This window comes from Netta rufina (genome assembly GCF_964035555.1).
Source record: "Netta rufina genome assembly, chromosome: 3".
In the NCBI taxonomy this organism is placed as follows: Eukaryota; Metazoa; Chordata; class Aves; order Anseriformes; family Anatidae; genus Netta; species Netta rufina.
This window is the reverse complement of record NC_140125.1, coordinates 90376013-90394210: the sequence shown is the minus strand read 5'-3', so window position 1 is coordinate 90394210 and position 18198 is coordinate 90376013. Positions and strand designations below refer to the sequence as shown.

The 18198-nt window shown below is 36.8% G+C and overlaps 1 protein-coding gene across 3 annotated transcripts in view; it reads left to right on the top strand.

The window, feature by feature from the left end:
• FAM135A (family with sequence similarity 135 member A) overlaps positions 1-14626 on the top strand; it is a 78677-nt gene extending 64051 nt beyond the window's left edge. For all 3 annotated transcript variants that reach the window (XM_084285256.1, XM_084285257.1, XM_084285258.1), the window contains 4 exons: positions 2631-2782; positions 4294-4404; positions 11890-12003; positions 13194-14626. In XM_084285256.1, the coding sequence (XP_084141382.1) occupies positions 2631-2782; positions 4294-4404; positions 11890-12003; positions 13194-13399 (583 nt within the window). In that variant the 3' untranslated portion in view covers positions 13400-14626. The remainder of the gene's footprint in view (positions 1-2630; positions 2783-4293; positions 4405-11889; positions 12004-13193) is intronic.
• Positions 14627-18198: the final 3572 nt, after the last annotated feature.

Here is an 18198-nt window from a genome sequence, read left to right as displayed (position 1 = left end):
GTTCCCCAGTCAGACTCTGGACTCTGTCTAGCACAGTCAGTGGTGACCAGAGACAAATATTTAGGGAAAGAGTATAAACAGAGGACGTACAATAGGGTATATATACCCTATTATTCATGTACCTCTTGGCACTTTAGATAGCATTCCTGAGCTTGAGATTGTTTCAGCAATTTCTTCTGTTTCTTTTTGATTATGCCTTTTGATGGATATCTTTTTCTTCCATAAATTTTTATACTTGGACATGATCTTTCATGTATTAGCACAGAAAAACAAGGTTGTACTGTGTGTAATTTCCCAGTATGATCTGAGTTTGAAAACCTGGGGCATAAAGCAAATATAAATACTACATTATAATTCTGTTCCTTTAGTGTGTTGAGTTAGTAATATCTTGTATTCAAAAGACAGTAATGTTGCCACCTGCTGTTCAGAAATGCATTGGTTTTTCAGAGCATCCCACAGTTGTAGGTATCTGAAACAATGAGTAGCATGAGTTACGTTTTTGTCTTGCATTTTTCAAAGCCTTTCTTCTCACACTTGATTTGAGAAAATTCCTGAACCTTTCTCTCTCAGAAAATCCTATTAAAGGCTTATTGCATGTTCACCTAAACACCTGGGTTTGAACCCAACACATTACAGTAATTTTTGTTGTTTTTCAAGATCTTTACAAATTAAGAAATGTTTAATCTTTGAAATATGTTCACAGAGCTAATTGCAAGCATGTTTTGTTGTGCGTGTTTGTTTTGTGTTTTTTTTTTTTTTTTCTCAAATGGGTTTTTCATGTTTCTGAAGTTTTGGTTCAAGTATGCCCATATTCTTGAGGATGATAGGATTAAAAATTGTCCTTTTTATGGTATAATACAAGAGTTTCTTATCCCCTTATGTCATTTAGTAAATGGTGGTTGAACTCTCAAAGAACTGCCAAGAGATCATCTCTGCTAATGTCCAGATCTTGTTTAGAAAATAATCTCTTTTCCAAGAGCTGTAACTGTGGTGCAGACCATCTGCAGGATGAACTTGCTCAATTTCTATAGGCATTTTCTTGTTCCTAAAGAAATAATAATAATAACCTACAGTTTTGGTTTTCTTTTATGGTCTTCATGGAATACTCTAAGAGAATAGTTTTAAATCTTAGTATTCAAGAGATTCAGCAACTCAGTATTCTAGTTTGCAAGCACACCTCTCTTGAGCTTTTTAATGTGACTGTGGCAACACAGAGGATACCTATTTTTTGTTTCAAAGTTAGGTAAACATAGCAGGCAAACACAGTGGCAAAGGATTTCTGATACTGCAGCAATTTTGAAAATCCAATAGTAAAAGTGACCAGAAAAAATACACATATATTGTTAAACTCTGTTTTGGTAACAAACAAATAGCCTGTTCCATCACCCAGAAATGTATGGTTATGGCAGAGTTTACGAGTGGCTCTGCAATTCTGTGGCCTAATGTTTGATTTTTTCATTTATCTTTAAATTGGAATTTTCAGAGCTAGTAGTTCTTGCATGGGAAGAAACTGAATAGTCAAGTAATTTGTTAGCAGTATATTTTATGTAGATACTGGTAGCTTTGCTTGTAGCTATTTTTGTCGAAGAATGCAGTGACACAAAGCATATTGGAAAGGTGATATTATGGATATAATGTGGCAGTTAGGTGATTCAGCCACAATAGTTCTAGCATAGATTTCCCATCTATTTTTGGATGGTGGCTTGTTCTCTCCAAGTCATGAAATTACTTCTGTAAAACAGGAAGGCAACTTTTTCCTTTCAATTTTGCCTGTCTTACCTGTACCATATCCTCCTTAACTCGGTGCCTAAGTTAGTATGGTCCTTACCTCAGCAGGGATCTGTAAGCATGACTGCATAATAACTAGAAATGCTTTATGTTGTAGTGTCCTTGCTAAAGAAATGCTTTGTATGGATTTGTAGATATGACTGGAGGCAACTCAGATGAAGTAATAATTATAGGCACATCAAGTTAAAGAGTCCTATCAGTCTTCCCTCTAAGTTGATTAACCAGGCATACAACTAAATGTAATATTCTCCTGGTAGACAGATAACTTCAGTTGCCTAGCTCAAGCTGATTATCACTTTTTTTGGTCAAACTGTTAAGCAGATTTGAGATGTTGCTTCTACTTTAAAATATTCAGATTTGTTTCAGTAATTGTTTTCCCCCTTATAAGAATCCTTCTCCAGCAGGTTGATTAAGTAACTCTCATGCATTCATCATACTGAATGTCATCACATGTTGAAGTTGTGATTTATTCAGTCCTGTACATCTCAAAATATTTTCTGAATACTTGGTGCTAAGGGAAATAGACCCAGCAATAATCTTGGTTTTGGGTGGGAGGTGTTGGTCAAAGTATAGTTTGTTTTCACAGTTTTTCAAAAACAATGTGTAAAATAAATTTGAAGGAGCTCAGAATGTTTTCCTGAGGAACTTGTGTGGCTTGGGATGTATGGAAAGAAAAGCTGTGTTTCTATTATTTCCTAAAGTACAGGCTTTTGAATGGAAACGTTCTTTTTTTTTTTTTCCTATGCTCCTTCAGCATTTTATGATACCAGTTTTATTTCTTGCTGTCTAAAAGAAAATAAATAAGAAGTTTGCCTTCAAATTCTGTTTTTCTTTTTAAACAGCTTTATTGGACATTCACTGGGTAATTTAATAATCCGCTCAGTGCTCACAAGACCTCGATTTAAATATTACCTCAACAAACTTCACACCTTCCTGTCTCTGTCTGGACCACATCTTGGTACCCTCTACAACAGCAGTGCTCTTGTTAATACAGGTATATTATTATTATTGGTAGTATAAGTTTAGGGGAGGTTTTGTCCTTGAAATGCATTTAGCAGTTACATGTAGTGTGCAAGGTTATAAAAATAAAGTATCAATAAAGATGTGCAGAAGATGGCTGATACATGAGTTTTCCAGTATGTTTGATTCAGGCTTTTTTGTTACATCTTAAAGAAACTCCAGCTTTAATGGACTGAATTCAATTTATTATAAACTGAATTTTAGTATACTAAATTTGCAAAGCAAGTGGGTAAGACACAGTAAAGCAATTCTGAACCATTAGTATTGTGTTTTCTCTCTCAAAAATACCTTACAATTTTTTCTTATATTAACAAAAGAGAAAAGGCTGGATGCCCATGAGTTATCCAGTATGTTTCTGCAGATGCGTGTCTCGTCAATGTCTGTTTTTCTGAAGACTAAATATAGCTCTAGGAGAACTTGTAGAAAATGCTTTTCAAATAAATTCTAGAGTATATTTTCAGGTAGTATACAAATTTAAAATAAATTAAAGATGAAAATTTGTTTCTGAGTTTACCCCCTGCCTTGGAGGGTGCAGAAGCAAACTGAGTAACCCTTATTTTCAGTAAATACAAACATGCTCATTAAACTGTTCAGTGTACATGCTAAAATCATGAAGAAGATTACTTCATTTGGTGCCAGTTTATTGATTGTCCAATTCCTTCATAAAAAAAAATTAAAAAAAAAAAAAAAAGGAAAAACTTTTAACTCACATAGGATTGGCTTAAAAAGTTAACAGGAATTGTTGGCTAATGGCAATTATGATGGTATGTTATGGAAGCAGACTCTAAGATTTTAGAAAATACCAAGAAAGACCTTCAGTAAATTGTTATTTTAAAAAATTAAATAAATAATTACTTCCCTGAGGGTTGAATCAGCACATAAAGAAATCGTTGAGGCTATAAGGACTTGATTGTGTGCTTTTCTCGTGTGTGGCAAGGGTTATAGGTTTTTCTGAAAAGCCAGTTAGCCAGTTGACTTGCTCATTGACCAATAAAGAGGGTACAAAATCATAGAATAAGTATTAGTATGGTTTTCCTCCCAGAAAAGTTTGCTTCCTTTGTTATATTCTTCTTCCTAGTTATATTTGATGTGTAAAGCAGTGCTGCTTTAAAGCTTATTTCCCAGATTTCTGAAAATATGCTTGTTGTTTAGGGATATATATTTCAACATCAAAGTGTTCTAATATTCTGTAAATTATGGAAATAGTTTGTACATTGCCTTATGTCTAACAGCAATATATTTTCACTTTTTAAAGTATACTTTGTAGGAGGGCATGTACATTAGTTGAAATAATGGTCTTCATGCTTTATTACACATATAGACAAGAAAAAAGGAATAAAAATGTAAAATGCCTAAGTGTGACAGTGCTGACATGAAAAATAGAACAGTCACATCTGAGAGGCTAAATGGATGTATGTTACGTACTTTACATTCATTTTCATATTTTATTTTGGATCCATACTCATATTGTACCTTACAATGCAGGACTGTGGTTTATGCAGAAGTGGAAGAAGTCTGGCTCTTTGTTGCAGCTGACGTGTCGAGACCATTCGGATCCACGGCAAACGTTCTTATACAAGCTTAGTAAAAAAGCAGGTAAACTTTGTTATTATCGGTTGTCTTCTAAAGACCACTGTGCATAAATCTGAACAGGAAACCTAGAAAAAAGGTTTCCAACAAGCTCTTGTTTCAGTTTCTTTAAGTTACTTTGGTTTTAGTTCTATATTTTTCAAGTAAGTAAATGGTAAAACATTATTTTTTCTGGAGATGGACCACTACATTTAGACTTTCCTTCCTAACTAAGGAGTCATATGTATATGTGTATGTATATGTATACGTATATGTATATGTCAGCCATATGTATATGTCAGCCTCCTCTTCAGTCTCTGAAGCTAGTTATTGCAATGTGATGAGTCAAGTACCTCCACGCTCCATAAAGTTTATTGAGGGTTCATTTGACAGGGATTTTGAAATGTGTGTCAGCCAAGCCAGAGGTGCTCATGATGTTTTGTGGAAAATTTGGGCACGTTTCTCTGTCAAAATGTTTGTAGCAGCTTGTTACAGCTGACATTTGGTTGAGAGCTTTGGGCAGCAAGAGACTGACATCCTTGTTTCTGTGATGTTTGATGTATTAAAACTTACAGGACTTGGAAGAAGCAGAACAGAGTAAGAATAGAAATGATAGATATGTCGTAAACAAATCCCTCCCGTCTATATCATGCAGCTCTTCCTTTGTACAACTTAAATCCATCTGTCAGTATTTGCTGAATGAATTGTCACCCAGAGCTTATGCTACTCAAGTTCCTTAAGTTCTTTACCTCAGTTTTCCTTCACTGTAAAAATCTTTTGGTAGGATTTTCTTTAAAGCGACCACTGAAAAGTGAAAAAAGTTTTCTTCCCAGTTGTTACAGTGCCTGCTATTCATGTATTGTAATTCACCCTGTGATAGCACTGAATGATAATTATCCAGTTCTGAGATAAAAAGTGAACTTGTGAAGATGACGTGGTTCGTACTCAAACACTAGATGCTTATTGTCATTAGTTGTGGTCTGATTTTTGTTTGTTTTAGAAAAAGCTGGTGCAAAATTGAGTTTGTACTTCAAGTTTTCTGGCAAATACCATCGATGAAAACCATACCTATGTTGTGTTATGCCTGATAAATATCACTATATGCTGGAAGAGTGATTTATCTAAGTGACTAACCTTTGTGTTATGAGGTTGTTGTTGACATTACTTGTTATTAGTACCTTTAAGCTAAAAGGAAATACATCCACCTAAACATAGATATCTATGATTTACAATGTGTTCACTGGATTGTTTGTGTACAAGTACGTCTACATAAGAGTTTTGTTTGCAGAATTTCCTTAGATCTAGTATACAGCTAACACATTTAGAAAGTGATGTCTGGGAGCGTATACATTTTATTCTCAATTGAATTGTCAGGAATGACAGGCAGGGTATTTTAACAATCCTCTTTATATCTTTCTGATGTATAAATAGGAATTGATTCTTAAATTATAAGTGCTTTTTGAAATGATTGATTCAATAAATTATAGCAACTGACAAGCGATGATGATAGTGATGAACTAAGTATCTGCTTTTCTGTAGCATTTTATGAGGCTTGTCTTTGAGCTGCTTTTGCTTCTCTGCATTTAATGGAGTGTTATACTTGTAGAATATTTTTGAAGTCCAGTACAACTCATTTATTGCTCTGTTACCAAGTGTCTTTGTCAAAGCAGAAAGAACAACATTAAAAAGTTAACTTGTTGTTGAAGCAACCTTAGAAGGACCACTTGTACATTATCTTCATGGGTTCTGAAAAAAAAATAATTTTGGGGGATGTGTAATAAGTTACCCTATGAAAAGAAATCTTTATTTTGAAGAATAACAGAGTGCAAGCAGGAAGAAATGGTGACTTAAATATTTTGCAATTTCTGATGGGATTGTTATTTAAATTAAAATATATATTTTTTTTTTCTTTCTGGACTTGACCATTCAAAAGTTCTTAAGTGAAAGGTATTTTATTTCTTACAGTTAGCATCATTGGTACTTGCTGATAAGGTGCAAAATCTAAACTTACCTGCTCATAAAAAAAAAATAAATAGTAGTAGGATAATTCAAAATGAAGAGAGTTCAAGTTTATGATAATTCCTGAATTTTAAGTTACTTAAAGTACTGATCACTTCACGTTGGCGGTTGAGGCCAACTTACATTGGCTTTAACTGGTGGAAAATAGAGATTTCTGCTGTTGTTTCTTCGTAATGACATTTCTAAGAATTATCTTCTTTAACAACAATCTCCTTAAAATTTGCTTGTCATATCTTCAGCAGCCACAATCTGTCTGGTAACTTCTGGGGTCTTGGAAATGATTGTTAGCTTCATACTGCGACAAGAAATTACAGCAGGTTGCCAGCTATGATGACACACAAGCTGTTCGATACAAAAACAATTGTAGCAGCGCAGATGAAAAAACACATGAAAATTACTGTGTTCTGTGTAAATAGAATTTCATGTTGCAGTAATAACTATTCAATAAAAAAAAAAAGTTATTTGAAATTAACTCGATAAAATTTTTGGACAGAAAAATAAAAAATATTTAGTATTATTTTCTAATTGCTTGGCTTTTAGACGTTAGTGTGGTCTGTTTGTTTAGTGGAAAAGAATGCTTCTTGTAACTGAACACCTAATATTTGCCATAAAACTTACAAAATGGTAGTAATACAGACCTGTCCTTAAAAGGATAACTGGAAATTAGTGAAGTATTATCTGAAACCAGTGCATGGATGCGTTGCGCAGCACAGCACCGTGTTGTGATTCAGTGACAAGTTCAGGAATTCACAAAGCTTCTGATATCTGCTCCCATTTAACCTACCACTAATCTTCCACTTACTATGAGAATCAGGCATGCTCAGATTCTACAAGTGATACTGTACCTTCATTTTTTTTCTAACAAAAAAATGGAAGAATTAGGTAGTATATGAAATTCTAAGTGTTTATTGGCATATCACCAAAATAATCTGACTTTGTTGTTGTTGTTGTTTGTTTTTTTCTTTCTTTTAACAGACTGAGGAGGGATATGGATTTGATCAGGGTTTTCAAATACATTATTTTTTCAGTTGGAACACATTGTAGTTTTTGTCTGAGGAGTGGAAAGGCAGTAGCTTGGGTAGAACTGAAGATGGGGTAGGCTGGTTTTGACATTCTGATTGACTAAAAACAGTGTCAGGGATGTGTAATATTTGGCTTTAGCTTGGTTTCAGACAAATCTTTTGTGTGTGAATACCTTGTTTAGAATCCCAGCACACTGTTCAGTACAGGTATTAAAAGCAAGGAGCCCCGTTCCATCAGCTGGTCTTTGCTGACAGAAACTTGAGCTTCTCAGTCAGCTCAGACACTGAGAATGAAGACCCTGGAGGTAAATCCCAAGTTGATATAAATTTTTACAGGTCATTTGGAATTAAGGACTTCCCAAATAGGGTGCCTCCAGAACTTCAGACAGCACTAGTTCTCTTACAATGAATGTGTATGAGAAGCATGGCCTGCTGAGACTCGCTTCCCGAAGGAAAACCTCAAAGTGCAATTTTCCCCCCCAGTCACAGACTGTTTGCTCACAGGAAGGAGTGCTTCCTGCAACAAACTTCAGAGCTGCGAGTTTTTCTTCCTCGGCTTTATGTATGTATTCTTTTAAGTCCTGTTAGTCAGTCGCAGACTATGCCTGCATCGGCACTTCAGTTTGGCTGAGGAATGCATTGGGAAGCAAATCTCTTCATCATCCGTTTGCTTCAGAACACAATGAGTGAGCATCAGCAGCCAACGCCTGTTCCAGCCACAGGACCAGACAGAGCTGGTCCAAAGTAAACTCTCCTGAAAACGGGCATTGTGATGGATGAGGGATTCCTCACACCAACAGGGTTGCTCTACGGTTCTGTTCCTTTTATGCCACAGAGTTCACAAATGTGAGTGCATAGCTGTGGTCTCTTTCCAGGCGTTTTTGTACTTAACGTAGGTAGGCTTAGATTCATGTGTCTTAGCACTTCCACGGGTCTTGGTTAGCAGGATTGTGATCTGCTTGTTTATTACGTTATCTCCTGCCTTTTAAAATACATGTTTTCCTGATCTCTGAAAGGAGGAAAGGACAGTTCTTTGGGTTTCAGTCTATGTCCACAGTAACAACAGAAAAGCAATGAATAAGCATGGCTGATGTTTTCTGCTTTGAGATGTCTATTATGGAGAGTGAATTTTGAGGTCATGATTCCAGCTTTGTGTGTGCTGTACTAACTTCACAAAGTAGCGCAGAAGACAACCTGCAGGAGAGAGAGCTGCCTTTCACAGCGAGTTTCTGAAGTCCCTATTTTCAGACTGCGTTTTTGGCAAAGCTTCCAGATCCCTTTTTCCAGACAGGTTTGTAAATTGATAGAATTGTAGGAAATGTTAGCAATATAGTAGCTTGACAAAACTGAGGAGTTTCATTCAAGTCAAATCAACCAGATATAATGTGAGCTACTGATCTAACATCAAAGCTGGCCCTGTTTGAGCAAGTAGGTAGGATCAGAGGATCTCTAAAGGTCTCTTACAACCTAAATTATTCTATTCTTGGATTCTGTAATTAGTATATTCCTAAACAAAATGGGAGGTTATTACCAAAATCAGATTGCTATATTTTTTTGAAGCTTATCATAAGTGATATTTCTTTATGCTCAAGAATTGTATCCACAGTATATACTGTCCACTGCAAATAATTCAAGCCTTGTTTTGAATTAAAGGGGGTTAGACAGAACTTTGTCATTCCTTTTGTCATAAAATGTCAGAGAAAATCTCCAGCCCATTCTACCAGTGGCTTCATCTTCCATTCCCTACTTGCACGTTGACTTCAGCTAGAGGGCAGACTTAGCTTTAGATTTACTCTCATTCTGGTACTGGAATGTATATAAGAAAACTATTTCTCTCTGATTGTAGATAGTTTGGGATTACCAGGTCTCTACACCTACTGCTCCAGACAGATTTTTCCAAATGACAAATTATTTGGGAAGAAAAATTGTCATGAATTTTTAGATACCATTCATTAATAAGGACTAATGCCATTATCCAGAATTCATTGATGCACTGACATGAATGGAAAGATGGTTAAATGATAAAAAAATGCACTCTCTGTGTGTGCTTAAATTAATTTTGACTGAAAATGAAGTTCCATTAGATTATGAGAATCATCATAAAAATTTGGAAAGCCTAGAAAAGGTTTGTTACTACAGAAAAGAACATTCTGTTGTACGGTACAAACATTATTATTTCAGCAGTGATCCTTCAATTGGATTGTTTAGTTTCCTCCAGGCCGTCTCAAATCCTGTTGAAAAATTCAGTCAGTGCTTTCTAGTTAATGAAAACATCAGTATTTTTATAGTACTCTGCCAAAATGTGATCTGTTTTGCAGATGAGGTCATGTGGTGAGTTCAAATATATTTTGTTCTGATAGAATTCAGTTTTAATCTTCTAGTGTTTTGCAGGAATCTACAGGAATCTAAAAATGTTAGCCTAATGAGATTTTTGGGGGCGGGTTCCCAATTCAGTAGCTGAAAATTTTGCTGAACAGGTGAGATTGGTTCAATGATTGCTTAGAATAATTTTACGTTTGGGTTGTTTTGTTGTTTTTTGAATACTTCTGGTGTGTGTGATAGACCTTGTTTTATGTCTGGTGAGTTGTTTATTATTATTTTGGTTTCTTTCTAGAGGGAAAATTAAGATAAGGATCATAGAAATTAACAGAGCTTTATTCTGGTTTTCAGTCTATTCTATAATTTCAAATTTAAAGGCAGGGTATATTTGAAGTCTAGGAAGTAAGTGAAAGAACAACATGGAAAGATGTCTGCCATCCAGTTTTTACATCTGCATAAAAGAAAGATAGTGATAAATTTCTTCTTTGTCCACAAGTATGCTTAAGATAGGCACAGTTGAGCACTGCACACTCCCATATTAGAGATCATTCCAAGCCCGTGCCCTCAGTAGTCTCACAGACTGTCTGGAGAGCAGAAAAGATGCTGTTGAACACTGTGCAGGTTTTTCTCATTGACAGATGGTTTGAGTTATCTCACGTTGTAGACATCCAAGGGGTTGCCAGGCTCTGTATGTTTTATATACACCATTTGAATCCTCTCGTTCTTGGAGTGCACATTTGTAGTCAACCGTGTCAGAAGAAACAACTCCAAAGCACGAGACTTGGATATTTTTCTTCAAAATAAGCACAAAGACCCATCCAAAAAAAAAAAACCACCACCAAAAAAAAAAAAAAAAAAGAATGGTTAAAGAATAAAATTCATGCTTATGAAATATGCTGTATGCCTTTTTTGTTCCTATGGGAGAATTCCCTCAAACACTTGAGGAAAGATTCCTTATATACCTGAAGTAAAGGGAAGTCTATTTTATGGAAGTTATTTTTATGAACTATAAATATAAGTTATTGTTTCTATTTTTATATAAACCACAAAAATGAGTCACTGTGACCAAAAGGGGGGTGCCTAATTTATTAACCTGTGATGTCCTAAGCTATTTTTGTTTTAATTCTGGTTTTGTTTGTATGTGAGGCTGAAAAAAGACTACATAAATGTGGATTGATGGAGGCTGCTATTCCTCTAAAGATTCCGCAGGACTTTCCTTCCTTCCTCAGGTTGATTCTACGCAACCCACTTCTTTGTACCTTTTACATGAATGCTAACGCATATTTCTCAAGGGAAAGCTCATATCAGAAATACTTAATACAAGATAGAGGATAAATTCCCAAGGAATTTATAAAACAATTTCAGATTAGCCTGCAGAGAATTCCTGCCTTTGATTCATTCCAAATGCATTGTTTGCAGCCTAGTACAAAGTTTTTGAACTGGTATCTGCATCTTTGTGTAAGATTTGCTGCAGTCATTTTTCATCAGATGTCACATAAAAGATTCCGGTGATTTAGCTGATCTGCTGAGACAGTATTGTCTTTGCAGCGGTCACAGGCAATACAAATAAACAAAACAAAAAAAAAACACAAACCAAACAAAATGTAAAAGCATCTCAAAACCACAACAGCCAAAACAAACGAACAGAAAGACGGGATTTCATTTTTGAAGAGCACAGGATTTAGTTTGGATGGATTTTCTGTATGTTTTTATAGATATGCAGAATTTTTATTTATTAATTTATTTGAAACCTGGGAAGGTCCAGTTACTTTCTCACACATTAAAGTTGTTCAGTTGTTGAGCAATGCAGGGGCTTTACTCCCTTCTGTCAGCCAGAAATTGAGCACTTGATTCCTGCATCTCCTCCAGTCTAAGAAGCCAGAGCAAGTTTTAAACCATACTGGTTTTGATTAAATAGGAAATGCACTTGAGTCACGCCTGTATATGTGTATTAAAATATGTACAGAGAAAAAGGCCAGTACTCAAAATCTAATTGTTCTGTGTTTTGTCTTTTGTAACTAATTCTTTCTGCCTTTTCATGCAAGGTCTTATAATAAATCACTGCCAAATTTCAGCTGTAAAATATTCAATTATTCTGTACTAACTGTCAAGTGATTCATTATAATATATACTTTTTTCTCTTTTCTTGTAGGTCTTCATTACTTCAAAAACATTGTATTGGTAGGATCTCTGCAGGATCGTTACGTTCCTTATCACTCCGCTCGCATTGAGATGTGTAAAACAGCTTTAAAGGATAAACAATCAGGTAATAAATGTAGAAAGACCACTCATATGAAAGCTTACAGGTTTTGGATTCATCCCATTTAATTTTGAGTGCTTCAGGCACCTCAGCTACATCTTAGACACCCTTGGCTTACTCTGTAGTACTGGAGAAAATCTACATAAGAACAGAATTGCTTTCTGAATATGTCCTGCAAAAGATGAGACTGAACACATTTCTAGCTTATAAACTTCATTGAAAGTTAGGTGGGACAAACACAGCCCCTGATGTGTTACTCTATGAATGGGGAGGACAAATAGCTTTCATTTTTTGAAGATGTCCAGTTGTAGCTTCAAACACGTGGGCTTTATTTAGTTGAGGCTTAATACTAGCAATGAAGAAAATGCAATTTTCCAATTTTGTGAGATCCTGGAATCACAGAATGGTTTGGGCTGGAAGGGCCCTTAAAGACCATTTAATTCCAACCCCCTGCCATGGGCAGGGACACCTCCCACCAGACCAGGCTGCCCAAAGCCCCATCCAGGCTGGCCTTGAACACCTCCAGGGATGGGGCATCCACAGCTTCTCTGGGCAGCCTGTGCCAGGGCTTCACCACCCTACAAGTGAAGAATTTCCTCCTTATCTAAACCTATCCTCTTTTAGTTTATAGCCATTACTCCTTGTCCTATCACTACACCTTGCCTTGGTAGAGTCCCTCCGCAACTTTCCTGTAGGCCCCCTTTAGGTACTGGAAGGCCGCTGTAAGGTCTGCCTGGAGCCTTCTCTTCTCCAGGCTGAACGACCCCAAATCCTTCAGCTTGTCTTCGTAGGAGAGGTGCTCCAGCCCCTTGATCATCTCCATGGCCCTCCTCTGGTCTAATTTGAATACTTCCATACCCTTACTGAGCTGGAGGCCCTGGATGGCTGGTTGTTGTATTTACTGTTGAGCTATCCTAGCACAGTCATATTCTGATATTATATGTTGACAAGTAAATACCTTTTACATAGCCAGTATAAAAAATGAATACTGATAAGCACATTCTCACGCTAAATGTAGAAAGAACAAAATACAAATCCCAGGTATCTGAGGAAATTAAACTGTACTCAGTCTTAACAGAAAAGCAGCATAACACATGCTGTTAGTGCTCTGGAATGCATTTGTTTTCAGTTCAAGGTCATAGAACTGTGTTTGTTCCTGGTGATTCACGCAGTGCAATGTTTGTTTTCCTCTGCAGGACCAATTTATGCTGAAATGATCCAGAACCTGCTTCTGCCAGTTCTTCAAAATAAGGAATGTAATTTGGTTCGTTATAACGTAATTAACGCGTTGCCCAATACGGCAGATTCGCTCATAGGGAGAGCTGCACACATTGCTGTTCTTGATTCAGAAATATTTTTAGAAAAATTCTTCCTTGTTGCTGCCCTCAAATATTTTCAGTAGAGAAAAGCATTGTAAGAGACTTGGTTATTACCTCATTAACAGATGAATCAAATAATGTGTGGTATTAAAGTATAGCTGCAGCTGTATTTTAAGAGATATTTATACTTTTTATATGGAAGATAATTTATATCATCCACACTTAGGGCTTTTTAACATCAACTTTACTTTCTAGGTAATGTGGCTGTGCAATATTTTTTTTTTATTTTATTCTTTTTACTTTTCTATTACTTTTTCTTAATTTGGGGTACCTGATTATTTGGAGATTAAAGCACAGTGTGTACTTTTGGTTTGTTTATTACGGGCTCTTAGACTACAGAAGTCAATGCTACTTGGCTCATTTTACAGGAGGGTTTAGATGCCAAAATTAATTGGATTTAAAAATTCTGATAGCGGTATTACACATTCAGTCGTCGTATTTTAGCACTGCAAGAAGTTTTAACTGGAAACACAACGAGCTGCTAAAATACTGGGAATTTGAAAATGACTACATCCCTGAGTCTCGCAAAGACCATTAGTGAGTTGTCTGTTCAGATATCACTACATCTTAACAATTTTCTACAAAGTCATTGCCATCGTTACTAAATACGTTACGCCTGCGGGAATATATTTTCTACTGATCTCAAAAACATGTTAGTTTACATACTCAATTTTATTACTGGAACTTTAGTTTTCAGAAGCAAATGGCAACTAAGGATTTTTGAATGTTTAATGATAGCTGCCTTCAAATAATTGGGGTTTTGCAAACTGTATTAAAATTGCTCCTTACTCTGTCAGTTCTTCAGATGAACATGGACAGTTTTACATGGACTTCCTTGTATGTACATAAAATAAGTAAATGTTATAAATTTCTGCAATACTTTTATGAATTTAATCAATTTTTAAATATTGTTAAAATGTTTTATTGACTACAAAGTATTGTAAATAGAAACCAATACATCTTCAAATGGGACAATATTGTAAACTTTACCTGTTTAGTGATACAGATAAAATGTTTTTGATATACAGGAATGTTAAAGGTCTATTGACTTTCTACTGGTGCTGAATAGCATTACGTTGGGTTTCTCCTTCCTTCCCTTTTCTCTGTTTCAAACAATAATTCACTAAAGGTGGGGGGAAAAGGGGGTGACATTGTGCATTCACTAATTGTAATGAACATTTTTTTTGAAAAATATAAATTTGTTGTATAATGCATGTTTATTTTTAGCCTTGTGTTATTGCATCTGGTGTTAATAAAATGAACAAATGGCTCTAATGGAAGCAATTAAAGAAACTGAAATCTTCTGCGAATTACCAAAATTTTGGGGAGGCATTTTTGCATATAATTAATAATTTTGTATTATTTGAAATGAATATAGCAATAATAGTTTATAATGACATGGTTTTGCATTTGATATGGTTTGTTAATACAGTCTTTGTAATCTGTTTCCTTCTCTGGCTTCCAAGTTTCAGCTGAGCACCTGCAGCTTGGCAACGTGTCCATTTCAGAGGTTTTTATTAGAGTTGGGTTAAGCAAGTGCTTATGACACAAAGATACCTTAACATTCCCCCTCTAACAAAGTCTAGCTTTATTAATTATTCTTATATTATGATGGTGCTACCATGTTTGAAATATTTAAATTATGTTCTGGCATCTTGACTGCCTTTTGTTTAAGAGTATTCCAGTAGCTTAATTTTTTAATATCAGTTTAGGGAGGTAGATCTACAAATTTTTCCTTGATTCACCATGATGAAGTTAAAATACTGTGAGTACAGAACTATTTAGACATTTCTGTCACTATTGAAAAATGTTTTGCTGGATCCCTCTGAAAATCGGAAAGTGTACGTCATGCTTTTGTGATTTGCGAAGCAGAGATATCCTGCACTGTAGTCACTTTTTTTCTTGTCTTCTTTTTTAATACTGGAGCCCATACATTTAAGCAGTCTTGCATTTGGCTTGTTCTTTAAGGGAAATGGATGGTATAGAAAATCATGTGATATTTGCACGTAGAGATCTTCTTTTTCTCCTAATGTGTATTGCCCAGTGCAGTCCATTTGTAGTCTGGGAGCCCTCTCAGTACTGCAGCCTTCGTGGGGGCTGTTCAACATCTTGAAGTCCCAAAGGAATGGCCACTACTTGTTGTAAGACAGCACCAAGTGGCATGATGACCCCAGCATGTCCTGGAAGTGCATTTATTAACTGTATGGTATGCTTGCAGTTGCTGTCTGAACAACACATGCATTCATCCATGTTTTGGACAACTGTGTACGTGTTGCACAGCATGCTCCCCCTACTCCTGTTTATTTCTATTTACCAGATAGAAGTACAGACTCATATGCAAAATTAATTCAGTGCTGTGATCCAAAGCAGCCATAAAGTGCTCCCTCTCTCCCTCTTCTGTTTGAATCAGGGCTTCATCTTCCCGTGGTGATAGCGACCTCTCCTCTGTGCAGGTATTGTACAACCACTTGACAGAGGATTATGCTGCATCGGATGCTGCTTACAGGATGGGAGTTACATATTAGGGTCTTGTTCCTTCAGGGAGCTGCCCATCTCTCAATCCCTGAAAGGGGTTTGTTGCTCCTGTTATTCGCAAAGCTCACAGTGATATTATTAGGACATCATTTTGTAAAATGACAGTGTCTGAAATTCTGCTTGTGTGCAGTGTATATAAATGAATTTCTTGGTTTGTATTTGAATCTTCCATCCAAATTAAGCATTCTGATCCCATGGGTCTGGATACTGATTGGGGGAAAAAAAGAGAACACTCTGGAAGTGACCAGGCTTTGCAGCAGAGCCAAGAATTTCCACATTGGTGGAAAATTTATTCTATGGCCACAAAACACCCTTCATTCCAAGCTAATCTTATCAGCACAGGTATGTTGTTCACACAGCTAAGGTTTCTTGACTTCAGAAAGGAAATGCTCAGAGGGAGCCTTAGGAATCAACTTCTGTTGGCGGCGGTGTGTGACAGTGGTGGATGTCATACTTTCCAGATAACACTCATGGAAAGCTTATGTTCTGGCTCATCTGAATTGACCTGCTGGCAGAGTGTGTGTTAGCTCCAAGTCTCCTATTCCCTGCTTTTTAGAACAGCAAAATAAATAATACAATTTTTGATTCCTCCTTGCAAGGCAAGCTGGAGAGTAAGAGAGAAATGATCAGTACATGGGGGGAGGGAAACAACAACAGCAAGCATTTCTTTTAATCACAAAGTGGCAAATTCCTGTGGCATGTGGTAAATTTGTACTTAGCTATGTTCAGATTCACAACCTGCTCAACTGCAGGATCTAGAAATACACAATTGAGGAGTAAAATGTGCATTTTGCATTTTTACAGGAATACAACAAATAAAGCGTAGAAAATAATGCTTTGAAGACCTCAGCTTATTTTTTGGTGGAAGAATAGTTCCTAGCTAATCCTACATTGCTATTTCATCCTTAACATTTGGGAATGCATGTCAGCATGATTTTCACGGATTTGCTTTAAGCCCTCAAGCCACAGAGAGTACTGCTACTTGGTACCTGCAGACAGCTTGGTATTTTTTAAGGTGAGGATTTTGTGATAGCTTTTACTGTTGCAAGTGCATACATAATTCAGAATTTGTCATAGACCTGTGGGCTTTTTCCTTGCTGCTTTTGGTCAGAAGAGCATTTTTCCTGCACGAACCACCAGTATTACATTTTATTCTCTCTAGTCTAGAAGCCCAGCATCTTGCTGTTAGAATAAAGAAGAGGGCTTCCCATTATTTTCAGTCTCTAATGTCCAATTAACCATGTTATAAAAAGCTTATTGAGGAAATGTCACACAGAAGGCAGTCAGTTAAATTTAATCACTTCCAGCGTGTAGGCATTGCCAGTTGCAGCGCAATAAACCCAGCGGAGCGTGGCTGTTAATTTACTTTCTTAAACTGCTCAAACACAAAATGCTATTTTAGACTCCCATCTCCACAAATGGCTGAGTGAGTGAGTGAGTTATCTTCTGCGGCTTCCTATCTGTGCACAGAGTTTTGAATTCCCTTTCCTGGAGGAGCAAAGTTAGCAGGAGGTGTTAGGAGATTGACAAAAATGTCAGTATGCTCAAAAGAAATCAACTGGAGCTTATGACAGGACCTCCACCCCCCTATGCCCAGACCTTATCTGTTCCAGGCTTAGGTTTGTACTAACGAGCTTAGGGATATGGTTTAGTGGAGGACTTCTTAGTGTTAGGTCAGAGGTTGGACTCGATGATCTTGAGGTCTCTTCCAACCTAGAAATTCTGTGATTCTGTGACTGTAGAGGGTTCAGAGCACTTTCTCAGCGTATAAATTGGGAAAGTTAAAAAAGATGTGGTCTGAAGTACTCCATCAGGTTCAGTGACTGGGCTGCGTTGCTTGGTTTCTTGCTGCCTTCTTCCTACCTACTCTGGTGCAGAAAGAGCACCAGCTGGGGGGAGAGAGGTCAAATTTATTAAATAATGAAACAATTATGTGAAGGGAAAAAAAAAGGGAAAAGTCACGGCAACCTTAAAGTTCTATAGCCTTTAATTTATGCGGAAAAAGCCAGCCTGAAGCTCAACCCTGTGGTGCCAGCCTAACTCCCTTATGCAATCATAGATCGTTTGGGGTTGAAAGGGGCTTTAAAAACGATCTAATTCCAACCCCTCTGCCGCGAGCAGGTTCACCTCCTCCTAAACCAGCAGCTCTCCCGTCCCAGCTCCCCTCCGGGTGCTATTTCCCCGCTGTCCTTTAACTATTTTTTATTTCTCTCCGCCCCGCCCGGCACCGCGCCTCCCGCCCCTCCCTCAGCGCCCAACGGCGGCCGCGCCAGCCCCGCCCGCAGCC